General features: G+C 38.5%; 1 protein-coding gene across 8 annotated transcripts in view; it reads left to right on the top strand.

The window, feature by feature from the left end:
* The window catches only part of orb2, an 88,072-nt gene that overhangs the window by 23,919 nt on the left and 46,653 nt on the right, over nt 1-17,500 (top strand). For 2 of the 8 annotated variants that reach the window (XM_067082061.1, XM_067082056.1), the window contains exons 1-2: nt 14,824-15,008; nt 17,473-17,500. The exon at nt 17,473-17,500 is cut by the window's right edge and continues 81 nt beyond it. In XM_067082061.1, coding sequence (XP_066938162.1) covers nt 14,919-15,008; nt 17,473-17,500 — 118 coding nt within the window. In that variant the 5' untranslated portion in view covers nt 14,824-14,918. Of the gene's footprint in view, nt 1-14,781; nt 15,009-17,472 lie in introns of those variants that run through there. The other 6 variants (XM_067082062.1, XM_067082058.1, XM_067082064.1 and 3 more) reach the window with 4 other exon arrangements.

Here is a 17,500-nt window from a genome sequence, read left to right as displayed (position 1 = left end):
TTGCTCATTCAATTTAGCTTACTATTAAAATGTTTTTTTCATAACTATTGTATGTCCCAGGGAAATACCTGCATATTTAAGAAGACTAAAAGCTCTCCAATTTAATGACTGCCACACCAGTGAAAACATATTTTATGATATGAAATATACTAATAGGCCTATGAGTGTTTCATCCGCGATGCGTTCCTACAGAGCGTCTTCTGGATATTGGGCGAGGGTAAAGCAAACAAGTAAGCAAATAATAGTACCATTTACTCGTTTGCGTATTCCTATTCTCGTGGATCAGGTACAGGCAGCTACAAAATCAAGAGTACATGCTGGTATAAGGCCAACTTGATCTGAAACAATACGTGGGACTATAGTACTATTCCCCCCTTGTTTGTTCCTACTCGCGTGAATTGTACCATTTTCCCGTCAAAGTCCTTCTCAATAGAGTTGTATGGAGACTCGGACAGTATTATTTCAAATCGAGTCATATTCCTAATAGCTGCCATTAAAGCTACAAATTAAACGGGCTGGTTCCAGGGAATGCGAGTCAGAACAGTCTTTTGCGCTTTGTTCGTCTTTTGAAAATTGTTAAACCTGAACATCTGGTACCCAGATGAAATCACACGTCTATTTGCTCAGCGATTTTTCTTTTTATCTTAGCCGCAGATAAATGAATACTCATCAGAATCGCATTTAGAGAGAGAGAGAGAGAGAGAGAGAGAGAGAGAGAGAGAGAGAGAGAGAGAGAGAGAGAGAGCATTTAGGAAAGTCAATACATGTGTTGTCGTACGAAGGTGGAAGAGCGCAACGCGGAGTTGAGTCTTTAAAGTAGTGTTGAGGGCTGGCTGAGTTGGCGGACGTACGATACAAGAGGCCCACTGACACAATTCCCCTCTCCCTCTTTTTTAAATGGTTGCCAGCCTGCGAGGGGAAAGAGGAGCAGTATGAGTGAGGTATTGGAGAGCAGGTCGGAGGGGAACTCTATGATGTAAGGCCTCTCGTTGTTTGCCCGGTTTGGTTTTTCCCTCTACTTTCTCCTCCCACAAGTAGTGTTATTATTATTGCTACTGAATACGGTGTAGTTTTTACTACCTTATAAGCGAGAGTATGATCATGACGAAATGCTCCTTTAAATGCTGTTTTACATAATATGCTCTCAGTTAGTTATTCCCTTTGATGAGGATCGTTCATGCTCCACGTTAACTGGTGATACCCTCTGTTTTATACCATACTCTTTCGATTGAGTATGAACCTGTAAAGAGTTATAGTGCTTCACAGATTCATTCTCTCTCTCTCTCTCTCTCTCTCTCTCTCTCTCTCTCTCTCTCTCTCTCTCTCTCTCTCTCTCTCTCTCTCTGGCAAAGCGGGGTGATATATCTTGAGAACGCACAGTTTTTAGTAGTTCTTGTCCTCATGTGTCTCTTGAATTATTTGCTTGGTTTCAACAAAGGCTTATCGCCTGCCCAGGGAATAATTCTTTTAAAGCCATGTCGGAATTGGTTTAATTTCAGCCTGTCACTGTTGCAGACTGAAATTATAGAAGAAAGGATAGTGTCTGAACTGACAAAAATTAGTTAATCATAAGTGCATGTTAATGTATGTGAGTTTTTCCATGGTCATCTGCTTTGGCCAGGGGTAAAAACATGTCATTTTCCGGGCTACAGACTGTTGTTGCTATACGCAGAAAAAAAATATAAGGAAATCATTGGATCGGAGTATAGGTTGTATGCAGAGGCCGATGGAGCTGACAGCCTGATGCATCTTAAACAGCCCAAACCCTGTGAGAATATTAGGAAGATGAGGATTTGAATGATGAAGCCTCGATAGATCCTGGAGAACAGAAGTTGAAAGAGAATTCCTAAGCTTGGAAGTTTATTGCTTTGCAGCCCTCACTTTTTTTCAAATGGTCCTTATTTACTGAACTTGGAAGTAGTTTTTGTAACTTTCAGCCATAATTAGCCATAAACACTTGCCACAAATAGTAGTACTATATGTATGCCTTAAATTTTTTTTAAATCTAAGAAATATGGTTATTGGTACATTATATATTTTATTGATTAAGTTTTATGAGCATCCATGTTATTTGCACTCATACATGAATGAACGATATATATTAAAGATATTTTTTACATAACTTAATTCTATTTCCTACGTTGTGCTGAATTGTCTTTTTACCTCTCGGTTCTTCTAATATTAATACTCGGTCTTAAATTAGTCCTTTTTTGCACTACATAATATAACAAATAAGCCCTAAACTTAAAAATGTTATTTGAAATGTTTACTTGATGTAAATTAATTATATTGACTTGAATATTATTTATTTTACCTACTTTTATCGTGAATAAATCCAAGTACTATAGTCCTCCGTGCACGCCATACTTGATTGATGATAATTAGACTATATTGATATAAAATGAATTCTTTCGCTCCTTACTTTTATAATGAACAGCATGGAAAGAATTTTATGGCACTCCATACTGTGTAGAAAATAAAGTATTATTAGAATACTTTTTGCAATACATGCTTTATGCCACATAAGCCAAAACAAAAATGCTTTTCTCTCCATATCCTTATCGGAAATAAACCAACGTAATATAAGTAATATTTCTGCCCATTCGAAATTCTCGAAGAAATGAACCACATTTTACGTTTCAGAATCACCTCAAGATATACCGAAAAATACTGACATTTTTCTCTCATCGCCGCAGTATATATTTATGGGGCCTTATCATAAATATTTTATGTAAAAGACCGCCTCGATACTTTATGCATGCAATATTCGTCGCTCAAAATTGGAAGGGGGAAAGAGGACAAAGAACGACGGATTCCTTACTCGCCTTTGTTGCTCCCCCGTATCGTGCTATTTAATGGTGATGGCGGTGAGATACATATTCATATACATAAACCTCGCCCTCGTCTGATCGTCGAGTTTTCAATTTACTTACAGTTATGGGGAGTATACCCGTTTTATTATTTTTTTATTATCTGTAGGCTCTAAATAGCCCAAGGTCATAATAGTGTTCTTTTTTGAAGTCGGATGCTTGAGTTGTATCTGTGGTGGAAGGTGGAGGAAGAGAATACAGCGCTGCCAGATCTATTTATCCTTTGAAATCTCACCCTCAAGGTTAATCCCTTGTTTTATGGCTTTACCTGAGATCTGTCATTGGCTGTACTTTGTTTTCTAAAGACACAGCTTTGATTATATTTTGGTTGTTCTTACTGGTTTTTCTTTCTTTGTTGTGCTTCTTTGGAAATAGTAATTGTAGTTTTTTTTATGAAATCATAGTGTATTTAATGCATTGACACTTAAAATTTGCATGGGTGGTTCGGCAGGAATAGTCTTTCAGGCCATTTGATTATTGTCCATACTCCGTGATTGTATTTGTTCAGTGCCTTTGTAGGTTAAATAAACCATTCATCATTGATGAGAAAAAAATAATTTAACACTAGTTACAGGGCCCCTTGTTGTTGCTCGAAAGTAAGTATTTTTATACCTTATAAACAGTTTCCTTGGCCTGAGAGGGAAGATGTTGGTTTGTGAAGAGATCGGGTTCCGCTTTGACTTCCACACTGTCCAGTGACACTGGCTTCTTCAGGTGTCCACTGTTGTTGTTGTTGTTGTTTGTTGTTGTAGATTCCGCCAGCGATATGCCTGTTAAAATGCTCTCCTGAGCACGTGTCAGCGAAACTGAGGTTTGGCAGCGGCGGCCAGTAATTATGCCATATCTCTTTGTTTTTATGAAAATAAATTAGGTTTGTACTGAAAATATGTGAAGTCAATGACGTTTTCGATATTGACTTGAAATGAATAAATATATTTTTAACAAATTAAACTTGAGCTGGCTCTGACAAGTTAAAAGTTTTGAACATAACAGTGAGACGTTTGGCAAGGCACGAATTCCTTACTCGCCCCACCCAAGCGATCTTAGTGCTTGAAAGACTTATTTTTTTTCTCTCTCTCTCTCTCTTTTTAGGTAGATCAAAACTGGCAAATAAATACCGTAGAGTTTTCATCGCGTAGGTACCACATTATATTGAAGGTCTATTCAATTTTTTGTTATTATTATTATTTAACTAGACCGGTACCTATTTAATGTTTAAGTATAATGCAGTAGTTTGTCTTTTAAACAAATATTAAATGCTAAGAAAAAATTTCTTATCCTAAAGGAAGATATCTGAAAACAGGATATTTTTATTACTAATATTATTAGATAATAAAATGGTTATGTTTAACCATACCGCTGAGTTAGATCCTTAAATAAGTGGAATAGCTGCACTACAACTACTGTTATATAGTAGTAGAAGTGATTTTAGTGAATTAGATTTGTTTCTTCTGTTACGGATATTGTTAATGTTTGAGGAAGTGTTGGAGCATCATATAGAATATCCACCACGGAGGAAAGCTCCAGAAAAGATATATTTTTTTGTATAAAAAGTCGAAATTATGAAAATTTTATGGCCTACACTTATTGGCGATCTCTCTCTCTCTCTCTCTCTCTCTCTCTCTCTCTCTCTCTGCTACCTTGTTCCAATTCCTCAAGAACTTTTCCCGCCACAAATTAATGAAGTGAATAAGTTCCTCCTCCTCCTCCTCCTTACATCCCCCTCCCACCTTGGCCATCAGGGACCAACTTCGGCGAGGAAACTTCCAATTCTTTATCGCCAAGGAATAGGGGGAGAAAATAGGCGTAAATGACAAGGGAAGGACGAGGATGGAAGGATGGGGTTAGGCTGTCCCTTCCCCTCCTACCCCTATAGGCTACCATCCCCTCTACTTTTAGAGCCACTCCCCCCCCCCCCCAACCCCGAGCCATTCCCTCCTGGTATGAGCGGTTTTATCTTATCGAACTTTCATGTTAGGCACAATGTCGTACTTTGTATTACATGATGTTTTAATTTATTTATTTTTTTTTGTGTGTGTGTGCTTTGTGTTATGAGTTTGGCTTGACTCTGGGCAACGGCTTCCTCAAGTGTTGGCTGAAGGAAATCATTTAGTGGTCAGTTGAAAAGAGTAGATAGGTCTGGGCTTACCCCTTCCTCCTTACTCTTTGACTCTCTCTCTCTCTCTCTTCTCTCTCTCTCTCTCTTTTCTTTAGTAGCACAGCAATAGCTGGTTCATCTTGCAAACTGAATAAACAGGGCTTGATTCTTGAACCGGACGAGGACGGAACTAGTACCTATAGTTGCTGGCTGACTGGTATGGGACGCAGGTGGAGTAGAGAGAGAGAGAGAGAGAAACAACTGACGTGTGTTTAATAATGTGTCAAAATGAACCCCATCAAAACGGGAGGTTCGGCGGAACCATTAATGAAGTACTATAATCATCTGTATAATAAGTAAGAATAACAGCACTTGTAGAGTTGGCGGATAATCAGATGAAGTGAAACTGGCATCCTAAGCATGTTTCCAGCTCATGTTAAGAAGAATTGTTTCTAGTCTATATCCGTAATTCTCTCTCTCTCTCTCTCTCTCTCTCTCTCTCTCTCTCTCTCTCTCTCTCTCTCTCTCTCTCATATGTTATGTTATTATATCCTTTCCATTTTAAGTATCAGTTCCATACCAAGGTGCTCGGTCTATCAAAGGGAAGCGTTTATACTCGTCAGATCTTTGAGTCTCACATTTGCCGCGTGCAACAGCCATTGCAAATGCATATTAGATTCCTCTAATGACATTTCTAATACTAGAGCTCCTACTGTATGATTAAATAATTAAGAATGAATGATAGAAACCGCAGTGCTCCTGAACTATTTGAAACGGAAGAAGGCGGGGATGGAGGAGCGTATCATTTAGATTTTTTATGGAACTCTTGACTAATTGCGTATTCTCCGTAGTTGTTGGTGGTTGATTAATGGAGAGAGAGAGAGGTAAAATTTTAGATTTATAGATTGGCATCGTAATATTATGGTCTACAGAGAGAAGAAACCCAGTCTTGAATTTATTGTTTCCATCTTGCATATTCATGAATTCTGTGTTTTTATTCTCTCTCTCTCTCTCTCTCTCTCTCTCTCTCTCTCTCTCTCTCTCTCTCTCTCTCTCTCTCTAATGCTCAGAAGTTTCTTTCGCTTGGTCTAGTGGAACACCATGAAAACAGTCACGCTCACGAAGTAGAGAGATTAAGAATGCTAAGCAGATGCATTCATAGATAAGAAATGAGCGAGTATCACAAAAGTCCGGATGGCGACCGGAGTAGGTGGTTCGGTCTATCAGACTGAGGGCTTAGATCCATAAAGTTCCTCGGCTCGCTCATTTGCCGCATGCAACAACCATCTGTTCTTGCAAATGCCTTTTAGATTCGCCAAACGACGTTTGCTCTTAATGAAGCGCTTGCCTTGAGCTTTTAATCATTTCGAGTTAATGACAGGGAGCGTAATGCTCGTGTTCGGCCGCTCTTCGCCTCTTTAGCGGAAGGAGACTGACTGCTCGAGTGGGAAATTGGGTGAGAGGAATTTTTCGGGCGTGGGGTGTTGATGGTGCGCTGATTGATTCCGGATTTTGCGTAGTGTGTGCCACGTTCATTAATGTGGGAGAGGTAGGTTTTTGGTAGGTACTCAGTAAGTATATATATATATATATATATATATATATATATATATATATATATATATATATATATATATATATATATATATATATATATATATAGTGTGTGTGAGTGGTTGGCTTGGAATCTCAAAAAAAAAAAAAAAGAGAATTGAAATATTTGCTAATGAATCTTAGGCCATCCCCCATGTGGATTTGGTCATTATAAGTAATAGTTACTGAAAGCAATGATGTTTGATCAGACTTTGAAATTGTATACGAGCTGCACGACCTGGCAAAAAAAAAAAAAAACAAAGGCCTGTATTGAGGTCCTTGAAATGGGCGGTGACATTGCATCCTGGCTCGCCCTTTATGATGGCCAGGAAGTTGTCAAACTCTTTGTTTTGTAAATCGGTGCTTTGGTTGATTAGTGTTTTTGAAATGCAACGAGGAAGAATTCTGAAGGTTGGAGGCCTTGAGTGCGAACGAGTCAAGACAAGCAATTTTGGCTGGATTTTGCTAAGAGACATCCAACACCTGCCACAAGATTGCAGCGAAATTGGAAACCAAACGTTTCTGGGTTACTTGGATGTGCCAGTAAATTTAGGACCAAACAATCCTTTGTTTTATAGATTTATTGTATTTTGTGTTGTTTCGTGCTACTTATTTTCAGCGCTGTCGATCTAGCACGCTAAGCAGGGCTATAGTTGCAAGGACGAGGAGACCAAACTAATGGGGAATAGCCTGTAATTGATCTGATTATCATAATCCCTGTTTTTATAAGCTTTCTCAGCATCCATGCCGATTGTTTGCGACAGTTGGCTGTGATTCTGTTCGTATGAATTTTGACGGGGTTAGGTCGTCAGAGATCAAGTTCCCGTGCCCCTCCCGAAAGCCTTATCGTAATGTCGTTTCCGTCTGGGTCAAGATCAGGACCTAAAGAAGAGAGGTTTCAGGACTTGGTCAAGACAGTGATCGAAATTCCGTAATTTCTTACCAAAGTGTGCGTGTGTGTGTGTGTGTGTGTGTGTTTGTTCATATTTGTTTGTAAATGAAGAGGGCCTTGGTTTTCTGCGGCTATAGCTGAATCTTTTTGTTGGCTTACCTTTGAGGATGTCGCTGACGTTTGTCATCCCATCTTTACCAACAAACCCCTTCCTGTTGACCTACGGCCTTCGATCCTATGTTGTGCCTCGTTTTGTAGCATTTAAGTGTAAATATCATCATTAACATTGTGAATACTTTTGTGGATTAGGTTTCATGTTGTGAAATAGGTTCCCCCCACACCATTGGTATATCATTACTGACATTTTTATCTATTTATTTATTAATTTGTTAATTTCTCCCTTTTAAATACCCGATCCCTTCTTTCTGTATTTCATATCTCCTGCAACTTCTTTCAATTGAAAACCATATTCCTTGGAAGCTTGAATTTCAAGTCGGTGGCCCTGTGGGCTTGTTCCATATGGATAGGGTCATCTTCTGAATAATAATAATAATAATAATAATAATAATAATAATAATAATAATAATAATAACATTAAGAAGCTCATTTGGAATCTGTTCGCAGCTTTCTCGAGAGTTTGATGACGCTGAGAAGAACATTGAGCGGTAAACACCGGATGTGGCTTGAGCTGCTTTGTGTACTGGTACATTACCTGATATTCGGAGCGATCAGTTTGAGAGGATATTTTGTAGCCAGGCTTACCTCACAGGCCCACCTGTCACTTGAGTGAATAATATAAAGTGATTGACTCTATCGAATGAATTGACATTTAAAAGTCCAGGTAAATAGTGCCGCTTGATTCTAGGATTCTGATTTTCATCTGTTTGGTTGATTAGCTGAGACAACGTATATCTGCCCTGTTTAGACCCAAGTTAGCGAATGTGCAGGAGATTTTTATAAATGGTTTGTTTTACAGCTGCTTTTCATATGATTTTCTCAACAATTTTTGGAAGGTGGGATATTAAAGCTTCAGGTTGGCGTGATTTCGGAAGATGGCTTTACTGCTGGAGTTTGTTGCTCGGCGTGAAATGGTATGCGTAAAGAACTGCAGTCATTATATTTAAAAGTTTTTCGTCGTAAGAGATTATTTTTTTTTAAGTTCGAATTTGCTTATTCCCATTAACGTCCAGGAGAAAGGGGTCAAGTACTTCGCCGATTTAATTCTCAAATCGTCCATTTCGTTTTTTAACATTTCTCCTATGAGACTAATATTTTGCAGTATCCGGAAGTCGGTGTCGCTCAAGCGAGACCATCTAATAACTGGTATCGGGAGTTAAGCATACAGATGAGTATTTGCATTGACATATTTGTTTCTTGGATGTGATAAATAAGCCATTTGCTTTGAAGGGACGAATACCTACTTTCACTTCATGATGTTTTGTACATGCTTAAAAGTATGATTTTTGGCTAAGTCGAGTCTTTGCTCTATTTGCAGGATCTCGGCGGCTATTCTTAGGACACAGTTTGAGTTGAACTGTGCTGCTGTTTGATTTTGTTTTCCGAAATAACAAGTTCTTTCTGCTCGGTGTGTGTGTGTGTGTGTGTGTGTGTGTGTGTGTGTGTGTGTGTGTGTGTGTGTGTGTGTGCGTGTGTGATGGGGGTACGGGTATGTAGCCTACTTGGGAAAGAATTTGTCCAAAGCTTTATAAATTTTTCAAATTATTCTTTTAAATATTGTGTTGTGTGTGTGTGTGTGTGTGTGTGTGTGTGTGTGTGTGTGTAGTCTTGGAAGTTATTCATCCCCATTTCCTGACGACAGAAATCGCTAGATTTCGATCCGGTTTGCCTTGTGGGGGTTCTAAGCTATGAACTGGCTTCCCTTCAAAACGCATAAATCTTTCGCCTTTTTTTTTCTAAGCTATGAAAGATAATGGCGCATCGTTTGGGTGGCTTTGAAACGGAAATTTAGTTACTTCTGATTACGTAGCGTTAGTACAAAACTATTTTTGCAGACTGTTGTGTATGTGACACATAATATGTCGATGTAAGTCTTTGACAGTTTGGTTTTGTAAATTAACTGTTTCTTCGTTTGTTGTTGTTGTAGGAAATTTAAGTCTCACAGCATTATTATATCAGGGTCAGGCGAGCTCAGGGAATGAATGATTAATAGCATGTTATCCTGAATGATGTTTTTGAAGGATTGCGCCAATGTTGGACCACGATAAGGTTAGTCGTGCTGCAATAGGACAGGGGACATTGTGCCGATAAGATGGGTAGATATCATTCTTTTGCATGAAATATTCGAAATGAGCACATTTTCTGCCATTGTTCTCTCTCTCTCTCTCTCTCTCTGTGTGTGTGTGTGTGTGTGTGTGTGTGTGTGTGTGTGTGTGTGTGTGTGTGTGTGTGCACTTTGGGTAAAATATAACACTTCTCTTTTGACGATCGACATGATTTTACGTTATAAATAACCATCTTTATAAAATCTAACTTCTTTTCCTATTTAATGTAAGTGCCTCTCAGTTAAAGCAAGGATTATTATTTTTATTTCTTTACTAAACCCTCTTAGTTATAGAGTCTTATGCAAGATTGTGCGTTCTTGATAGTATGCCTCTAATGTTTGTAAATAGATATGAATGGAAAGAGAGAGAGAGAGAGAGAGAGAGAGAGAGAGAGAGAACTAGTCCAAATTTTTAAATATGTCCGCATGTTGGTTAATGATAGCTGAAATGGAACGAGTGAGACGGATCCTTGTACAGGAGACCGAATGTATGGATGGAATCACAAGCAACCTCGTCTACACTAAGGCACAGTGTACAGTAGGTTGGGGGAGAGGCGTCGAACACCATTTTTAGGATTTTGGTGCAATTGAACGGCAAGGGCTTCGATTTTAACGGATGTAATCATAAATTGGGATCATGCTGGCAGTGATTTTATAATTCTAGAAAATTTTATGATAAATGATTGATTGTAGGTCAGGTGGAGTTGAAACTATCAGGGTCGCTGACGCAGACATTTGTGAGAGAGAGAGAGTATAACACTGAAAGAAACGGTAGCTCCACCTGTTTAACGTGGGAAGAGGTTATAAACCGAGTAGCAAACGATGGAAGAGCTTAGAAACCGAGATACCGACATTGGAAGGAAGAGGCCCAGAGAGAGAAACAAAAGTTGGAAGAGTTTAGAAACGGAGAAACGTAATTATGGAGAAATTCCGAAACTTTTGCGATATGGAATGAAGGGGACGGTTACACGACGGAGAATTCGGTCGTAAGAATATTCCTTCACTCGTAATCTTGTGGGTATTGAAATAAAAAAATATACGTATCAATTCTCATTCTTAAAAAATTCTCCAAAGATCTTTCAGCCTATTGAACCATAGAACTAATTGTTCGTTAATGAGGTTACAAGACTTTTTCCGAGGTTGTGATCGAGCTTAATTAAGGGGGTTTTGAAATGATGTAGCTTTTTTTTTTTTTTTTTTTTTAACTTGGGCGGGTTCTCTTTGGTCAGAACGCAGAAACGGTCACGTTCAAATATTCAGTGTTCCAGTTTTCGATAAAATTTGTATTTACCCCTATTCGTGGGAATTTTTAAGTCCCCCCACACACGCACTGTGTGTGTGTGTGTGTGTGTGTGTGTGTGTGTGTGTGTGTGTGTGTGTGTGTGTGTGTGGCGACCTCACAGTACAATGGCTCCCCGGATTCACATAGAGTGGTAGACCTGTGTTCCCTCATGGGACTGAAAAGGAATTATATTGGCTGGCTTTCTAAAAGAAAGTATGTCTGTTGGTCCAAGCATTAAATTATGCATCTAGGTATTAATCGGTTACTGTGGATTGTAGCTAGAGAGAGAGAGAGAGAGAGAGAGAGAGAGGAAAAATGTAAAAGAAGTGAATGGTTAGTCCTCGCATCTTCTGTTAAAGATGAACGTTCAAAAGGTGCCTTGTGTAAAAATAGGAAGTATAAGACCCACTTCTTAATTTTGTAAAATGTTTATCGGGATTTTATTTTTTATTTGGACCATTTTAATTTTAAGCACGGTGAGGCGATTTGCATATATATATATATATATATATATATATATATATATATATATATATATATATATATATATATATATATATATATATATATAGGTGTGTGTGTGTGTAGCTGTCTGAATCTGCGCCTGGCTGAGTTCAGTTGCTATAAATATCAAATAAAAAATCTACTTTTATCATTACAAACTTGCGGTACAGCTCAGTTTATTGTACAGGGAAAGACTACTGGATTGGCATAAATAATCCTTTCACTGAGATCTGTTGGTAGGTAACACAAATCCTTCTGCTGTGGGAGGTCACAAGGAGGTCAGGAGTGTGTGTGGAGTAGGAAGTCGCTTTGGTTGCAAGACAACAGTCACCATATAGAAGTTTCGTCAACATCTGCCAGACAATGGAGAACCGTTCACAGACTGAACATTGTCTGTCTGAATTATCCCTATTACCTTGTTATTTTTTTCTTTGAATTCGTTAATATATGATAGCAAAAATTAGGCATTGACTTTTGTTTATAAATAAGTATTTTCATGGGTTATTATTATCATCATGCACGGTTCATATAATCAGACACATCAAGGAACTAAATGCATCAGGGTAAAACATTTTTCCTAATATTTTATATATCATCAGATCTAATTACTGCTCACGTAGCTAGAACTGAAAATCAAACAATTGTTATCACTTAAGGCTGTCTTAAACCATCCCCCAAATTCGGAAGTAAAACGGCTATTAGTTTATCTTCTGTGTTTAATCTAATAGTTTACAATACCTTCATAAAAGACACAAGAGAGAGAGAGAGAGAGAGAGATTACTTTCAGGGCGGGATGATGGGGAAGCCGGTATTTAAATAAGCCAGATAAACCTCCGGAACTTGTCAAATTTGCCAATTTTTCTCTGAGGCGAAGCCAGATACGAATTGTTCACCAAAACGACGCAAAGTGATAGATCATTTTTAAACTTCAAACAAATTTTTATCTCTTTAGCTCTATGAATTGCCTGCATAACATATTGCAAGTAGTTCCCAAATATAGATGGACATGAAGTTATAGGAAGAAGAGATGCATTTTTACTTTTCTCAATCTCATTTTATTAACCAGTAAGCTGCTTTGATTCCTGAATGAAATATATCGTCTCCAAAGAAAGATCAACTACGGTAATATACTTAGGAAAGAAAACTAGCGAGGAATTGCTAGTTAGGTTGTGATAATTCAGAGTGTATGGGATTGCGGTAATTTATCATTGTACTAGGCATATAAGTTTCGGTTAAATTGGGATTTAGATTTCCTTTTAATATCCGTCATAAGGAACGTCAGAAAAATAATCTTAAGGAAGAGCTATAAGTTTGTAGGTAAATGATGTTTTGTGACAAAGGTTGTTTTATATTACTCACTTCCTCCCTTTTCTCATTTATTTGCCTGTGTGAATTTTCCATAGAAATGTGCATCGTTATTTTCAGGAACCATTCACCGCAAACCAGCATTCTATTAATTATAACATTTCAGAATTATTCCGTAAAATACGAGCTCATTTCCAGAGGCAATATTAAAATTGGTGAAACCTTTCCTTGTAATATTGTGTATATTTGCAGCATCGAGAAAGAACCACATTATACTGTAGTTGTGTTGAATAGTTTTATGGTGTGAGTGATGAAAATCATACTGGTTTTGAGATTACAATATGACTGCTCTTATAAAGTATGTAAAGCATTGTGTTGATTAGACGGTCGCTAACATGTAGAGCTAGTAGTTGATTCACGTGCTTCTATTTCCTCCAGGTTATTTTTAGCCTCTTAACGCATAATAGCGCACATGCGCAGCTCGTATGTATTTCAACGCATGGGTCTTGACGCGTAAACAACCGGAAATTTAAACAAATATTAGATATAGTACTGATATTTGAAGGCGGACAGGAAATCTTTATCACAGAGAATAGTTCGAATAAATAGTTTCCGAGAGAGAGAGAGAGAGAGAGAGAGAGAGAGAGAGAGAGAGAGAGAGAGTATCGTGATGTCCAATGCGTTTGTATGAACTCATACCCAAAGTGAATGTTTGCTTGGACCGGTAGAGAAAGGTTTTCTAGCCTAGGTGAGATTGGAACGAAGGGTCTAAGCTCAGTGTGTGGAAAGGGGGTTGGTGTTGGAGGGCGCGTGCCAGAGACATGGCTAATTCAGCGCGAGAGAAAGCTCCCAAAGACATGGCTAATACAATAAGAGAGACTGTCACTGTATTCCAATAAGAGAGAGAGAGAGAGAGAAGGGGCTAAAAAAGACGTGGCTAGCTTCGGAGGAGTAAAAGAGAAAAAGCCCAAGACCATGGCTAGTTCAGTAAGAGAGAGAGAGGTCCAAAGACACGTGTAATTCCAAGAGAGAGAGAGAGTTGAAGGAAGTGATTGTGTGTGTGTGTGAGAGAGAGAGAGAGAGAGTGTATGTTAAAGGAAGTGATTTGTGAGAGAGAGAGAGAGAGAGAGAGAGAGAGAGAGAGAGAGAGAGCAGGTCCAAAAAACGTGGCTGTCAGAAAGAGAGGGACCGAAAGACGTGGCAAAAGTTCAGGAGAGGCAAGAGACGGTGGGTTGCTCTTGCAGCTAGAGAAGTGCACAAGTGGTAGATCTAGCCTCTCTTTCTCTCTTTTGATGGGTGAGTTACCAAGTATTATGCAATGTCTCTTTAGCACTGTGTAACACTACACGTGGGATGTTTCCACACAGATGTGCAACAATCAATATCTCGTGACAGAAACCTCTTCCTCCTCCCTCCTTCCCTCTCTCGTCATTCTTAGGCGAATAGGCTGAAGTTCTAGCGAGGGAAGAGAATCGCAGACACACCCTCACATTTAACCGAGAACATGGTTCATTCCGTCATGTTTGTTGCGTAGTTCTCGATCATGTCGTGGTTCGTAATCTTTTGCCGCGTTCCTCCTTTTGTAGGTCATGACGTTATCTGCATAGATTCATCATGCCTAGCGTTACTCGAGTAGACTGATTTACATTTATGTTAAGAACATAGACACTACCGGTGTCTAAGAGAGAGAGAGAAAGATAATTATAATTTAGTGAATGCAGTACTGCCAGTGCAATATGTAGCATGATACAGTAGGGCGATGGTTTGAGAAATAAGGCTTAAGATGAGTGGGAGGAGTATGTGAAAGGATGAGGAGAGGGGAGGGGCATCGAGGAGGGCATGGGATTTGGTGGGGGGAGGGGGGGCTCTGTGATAGACGAAGGGAAGGCGGGGTATGTGCGGCGTCAGATTGCCGTGCCGGTGAGGTTGGTCGGTGGGAAGGGGTTTGTGTGATTGTTGGTGAACGGGGGTGGGGGAGTGGTGGTTGTGGGAGTGAGACCGGAGAGGGGGAGGTAGAGTGAGGAGAGACGTCACATAGATAGAGAGAGAAAGTGGAATTGTATATCAGTTTTTGGTGTGTGGAGGACTTGTGGATGCGTGTGTCGGGGGTACAGTGTAGAGGCTTCCCTAAGGGCCGTCAGTCAGTCAGTGTGTACGGAGTAAGGTGTATCTACTCAGAAATGGTGTGTGTTATACGTTTTTGTTTTCAGTGCTCAAGTGTTAAACCGTTAGCGTTTAAAGATGGAGGTTTGAGTGTAAGGGAAAGCGTGAGCTGCCATTTCAGTAGAGGGTTATTCTAAACGCCGTAGCCTATATGCGAGGGGCACGAGATACGACCCATCGCTATGGATGTTACAGGGCAGCCCTGTAATGGGAAGTTGTGTCTGGTATTCTCCGCGCAAGTGTGTTTCGTCGCCATATGTTAATAGGCCAGGTGACGTTCCAATGTTATGGGTGTTTTAAAAGACTTTTCTTGTCTGGGTTTTGTCGGTTTATATTACGTTTTGTTGTTTCGCTAATTTACGCAGTGTTTTTTATTAGAATTTCGTTCCGATAACTGTACATACAATTTTAAGAATTCGACCGGAGGACTTGCGATAGCCAGTTATAAGAATTCAACCTGAGGTCGTGCGATAGCCCCGTACATGGTTGAACATTTTTATAGCAAAAGAGCCGAGGTGTGTTTCAGTAACTTGCTATTCTAGACTGCAATTAGAAGTCAGCTTAGAAGCATACCTAGAAGCCTTTAACCAAGTAAATGTTAATGCTTTGGCTGAGTTCAGCTTAACTTCCTCATACATTCCCGAGAAAGTCGTGCAGTGAAATACCAGTTATCGTTTTTTTCTCAATACTCACGTTTTTTGTCCATATATTTTATGTTTGCATACTTGCCTTTACAAGGACGCACTGTAAGTGCACAGCTGTGGTATGAGATGTCGGCTGGCAGGTGTTCTACACGTAACGGGTGAAGGTATCAAAAAATCGTATTGGCACCTCAGCGCCCTCGGCATCATTCATTTGTTTTTACATATCATTCATAATTTTCACTGTAGATTTGAAGTTTTTTCAGGCGCATTTGTACATTCCGTGAAACTCTCATCGTCTTAGTTTTACGCCGACTTTAGTTGCTGTAACGGAAATATAAAACAGGACCTCAGCCGAATCTCCGCCTTAAAACGAGGGTTGCCGATGAAAGTAAATGTCAAACTGGCAACCGATTACTGCCTCCAGAAAAATTCAAGGCTGGACTAAGAGTTCATCGAGAGCGAACTTTGCTCTTAATTATTATTATTATTATTATTATTATTATTATTATTATTATTATTATTATTATTGCAGTTGTAGTAATTTAACATACAAGCGAAATTATTGGGGTCGAAAACATAGGAGTTTACGATTCATTAGTACAACCACAAATATCTTGCCGACTGATGTCTTTGAAAGGGAAAATTTGAGAAGACCGTGGTCAGAGGTCAAGGTCATAATAACTAACAGCAGGTCTAGATGCCATTGACCTCTCGCGCTCTCTCTCATGTGGAGAATGCTACATGTCTGGGGTCACATGCAATGAAAACGTTTTTTCGTACAGAAGCGTTATTACATCTGTCTTTGATATGTCTATTACTAATTTATTGATATGATTTCCTGCGTCATTTGTAATAACTGATGTATTATTATTATTATTATTATTATTATTCCTGCCGATGAAGGATCTCATGTGAAAATTAGGTTTATTTAAATTATCATACCTTTGTTGTTAGTTATTGTTTGACCTGAGGACATATTCAAATGGAACAAACTTAACATTTGCTTAGCAAGTTCCAAAGGGAAAAACGAGGATACTATATGCATAAAAATAAGAAAATGTTTAAAAAACGTAATAAAACAGAAATAGTTGAAATTAAAGACGTGCAGCATTGATATTTTTGGGTCAGATGATGTTTTAGAACTATTTTTAGTTTTAATTATGGAATAAAATGGCATATAACTCTTTATGGTCAATAAGTGTTTATAGTATTTTTATTATTTGTTTCAATGCTAACTTAATGTTTTAGTCCGCTTTTACTACCACTAGTATGATATTTTTCCCCGTTCTGGAACTCATGGGCCAATGTTATCATTATTTTCAACAATTGATTTATATTACTTTCATTTATCTTATTGCTTATTTTATCATATTTTCAACCATCATTTTCTTTTGTCATTTAAGATCGAAATTTTAGACTTTGCAACTTTTTTTTTACTAATAACTTATAAGTTCTGAGGGTTTTTTTTTTTTTTTGTAAGTTTAAGCTCTACTTTGTGTTGAAACTCAAGTTACAGTTTTTTCTTTACTTGTAATCGTGAGCTACAATTTAAGTATATATATATATATATATATATATATATATATATATATATATATATATATATATATATATATATATATATTGTATGAGTGAGTGAGTGAATACTTGAGCTGTTGAAAAAGAAGTTAGATATCTTTTCAACTCGGGTACGACATACAAGCTGTAACTATCAAGAGAACTGTAAAATGTAACAGATAGACCGAATGATGGTCGACATGGCGGCTTGCAAAAAAGCTTGAAGCTGTCCTACGTCCTTCTGTCAACTCAGTCTCCATTTATTTTTTTAATCCAATTGCAGGACGGTCGCAATGGGCTAGGGAACGGCA

The sequence above is a fragment of the Macrobrachium rosenbergii genome, chromosome 37 (assembly GCF_040412425.1).
Source record: "Macrobrachium rosenbergii isolate ZJJX-2024 chromosome 37, ASM4041242v1, whole genome shotgun sequence".
Classification (NCBI taxonomy): Eukaryota; Metazoa; Arthropoda; class Malacostraca; order Decapoda; family Palaemonidae; genus Macrobrachium; species Macrobrachium rosenbergii.
The sequence above is the reverse complement of the archived record's forward strand: the minus strand, read 5'-3'. Positions and strand labels throughout refer to the sequence as shown.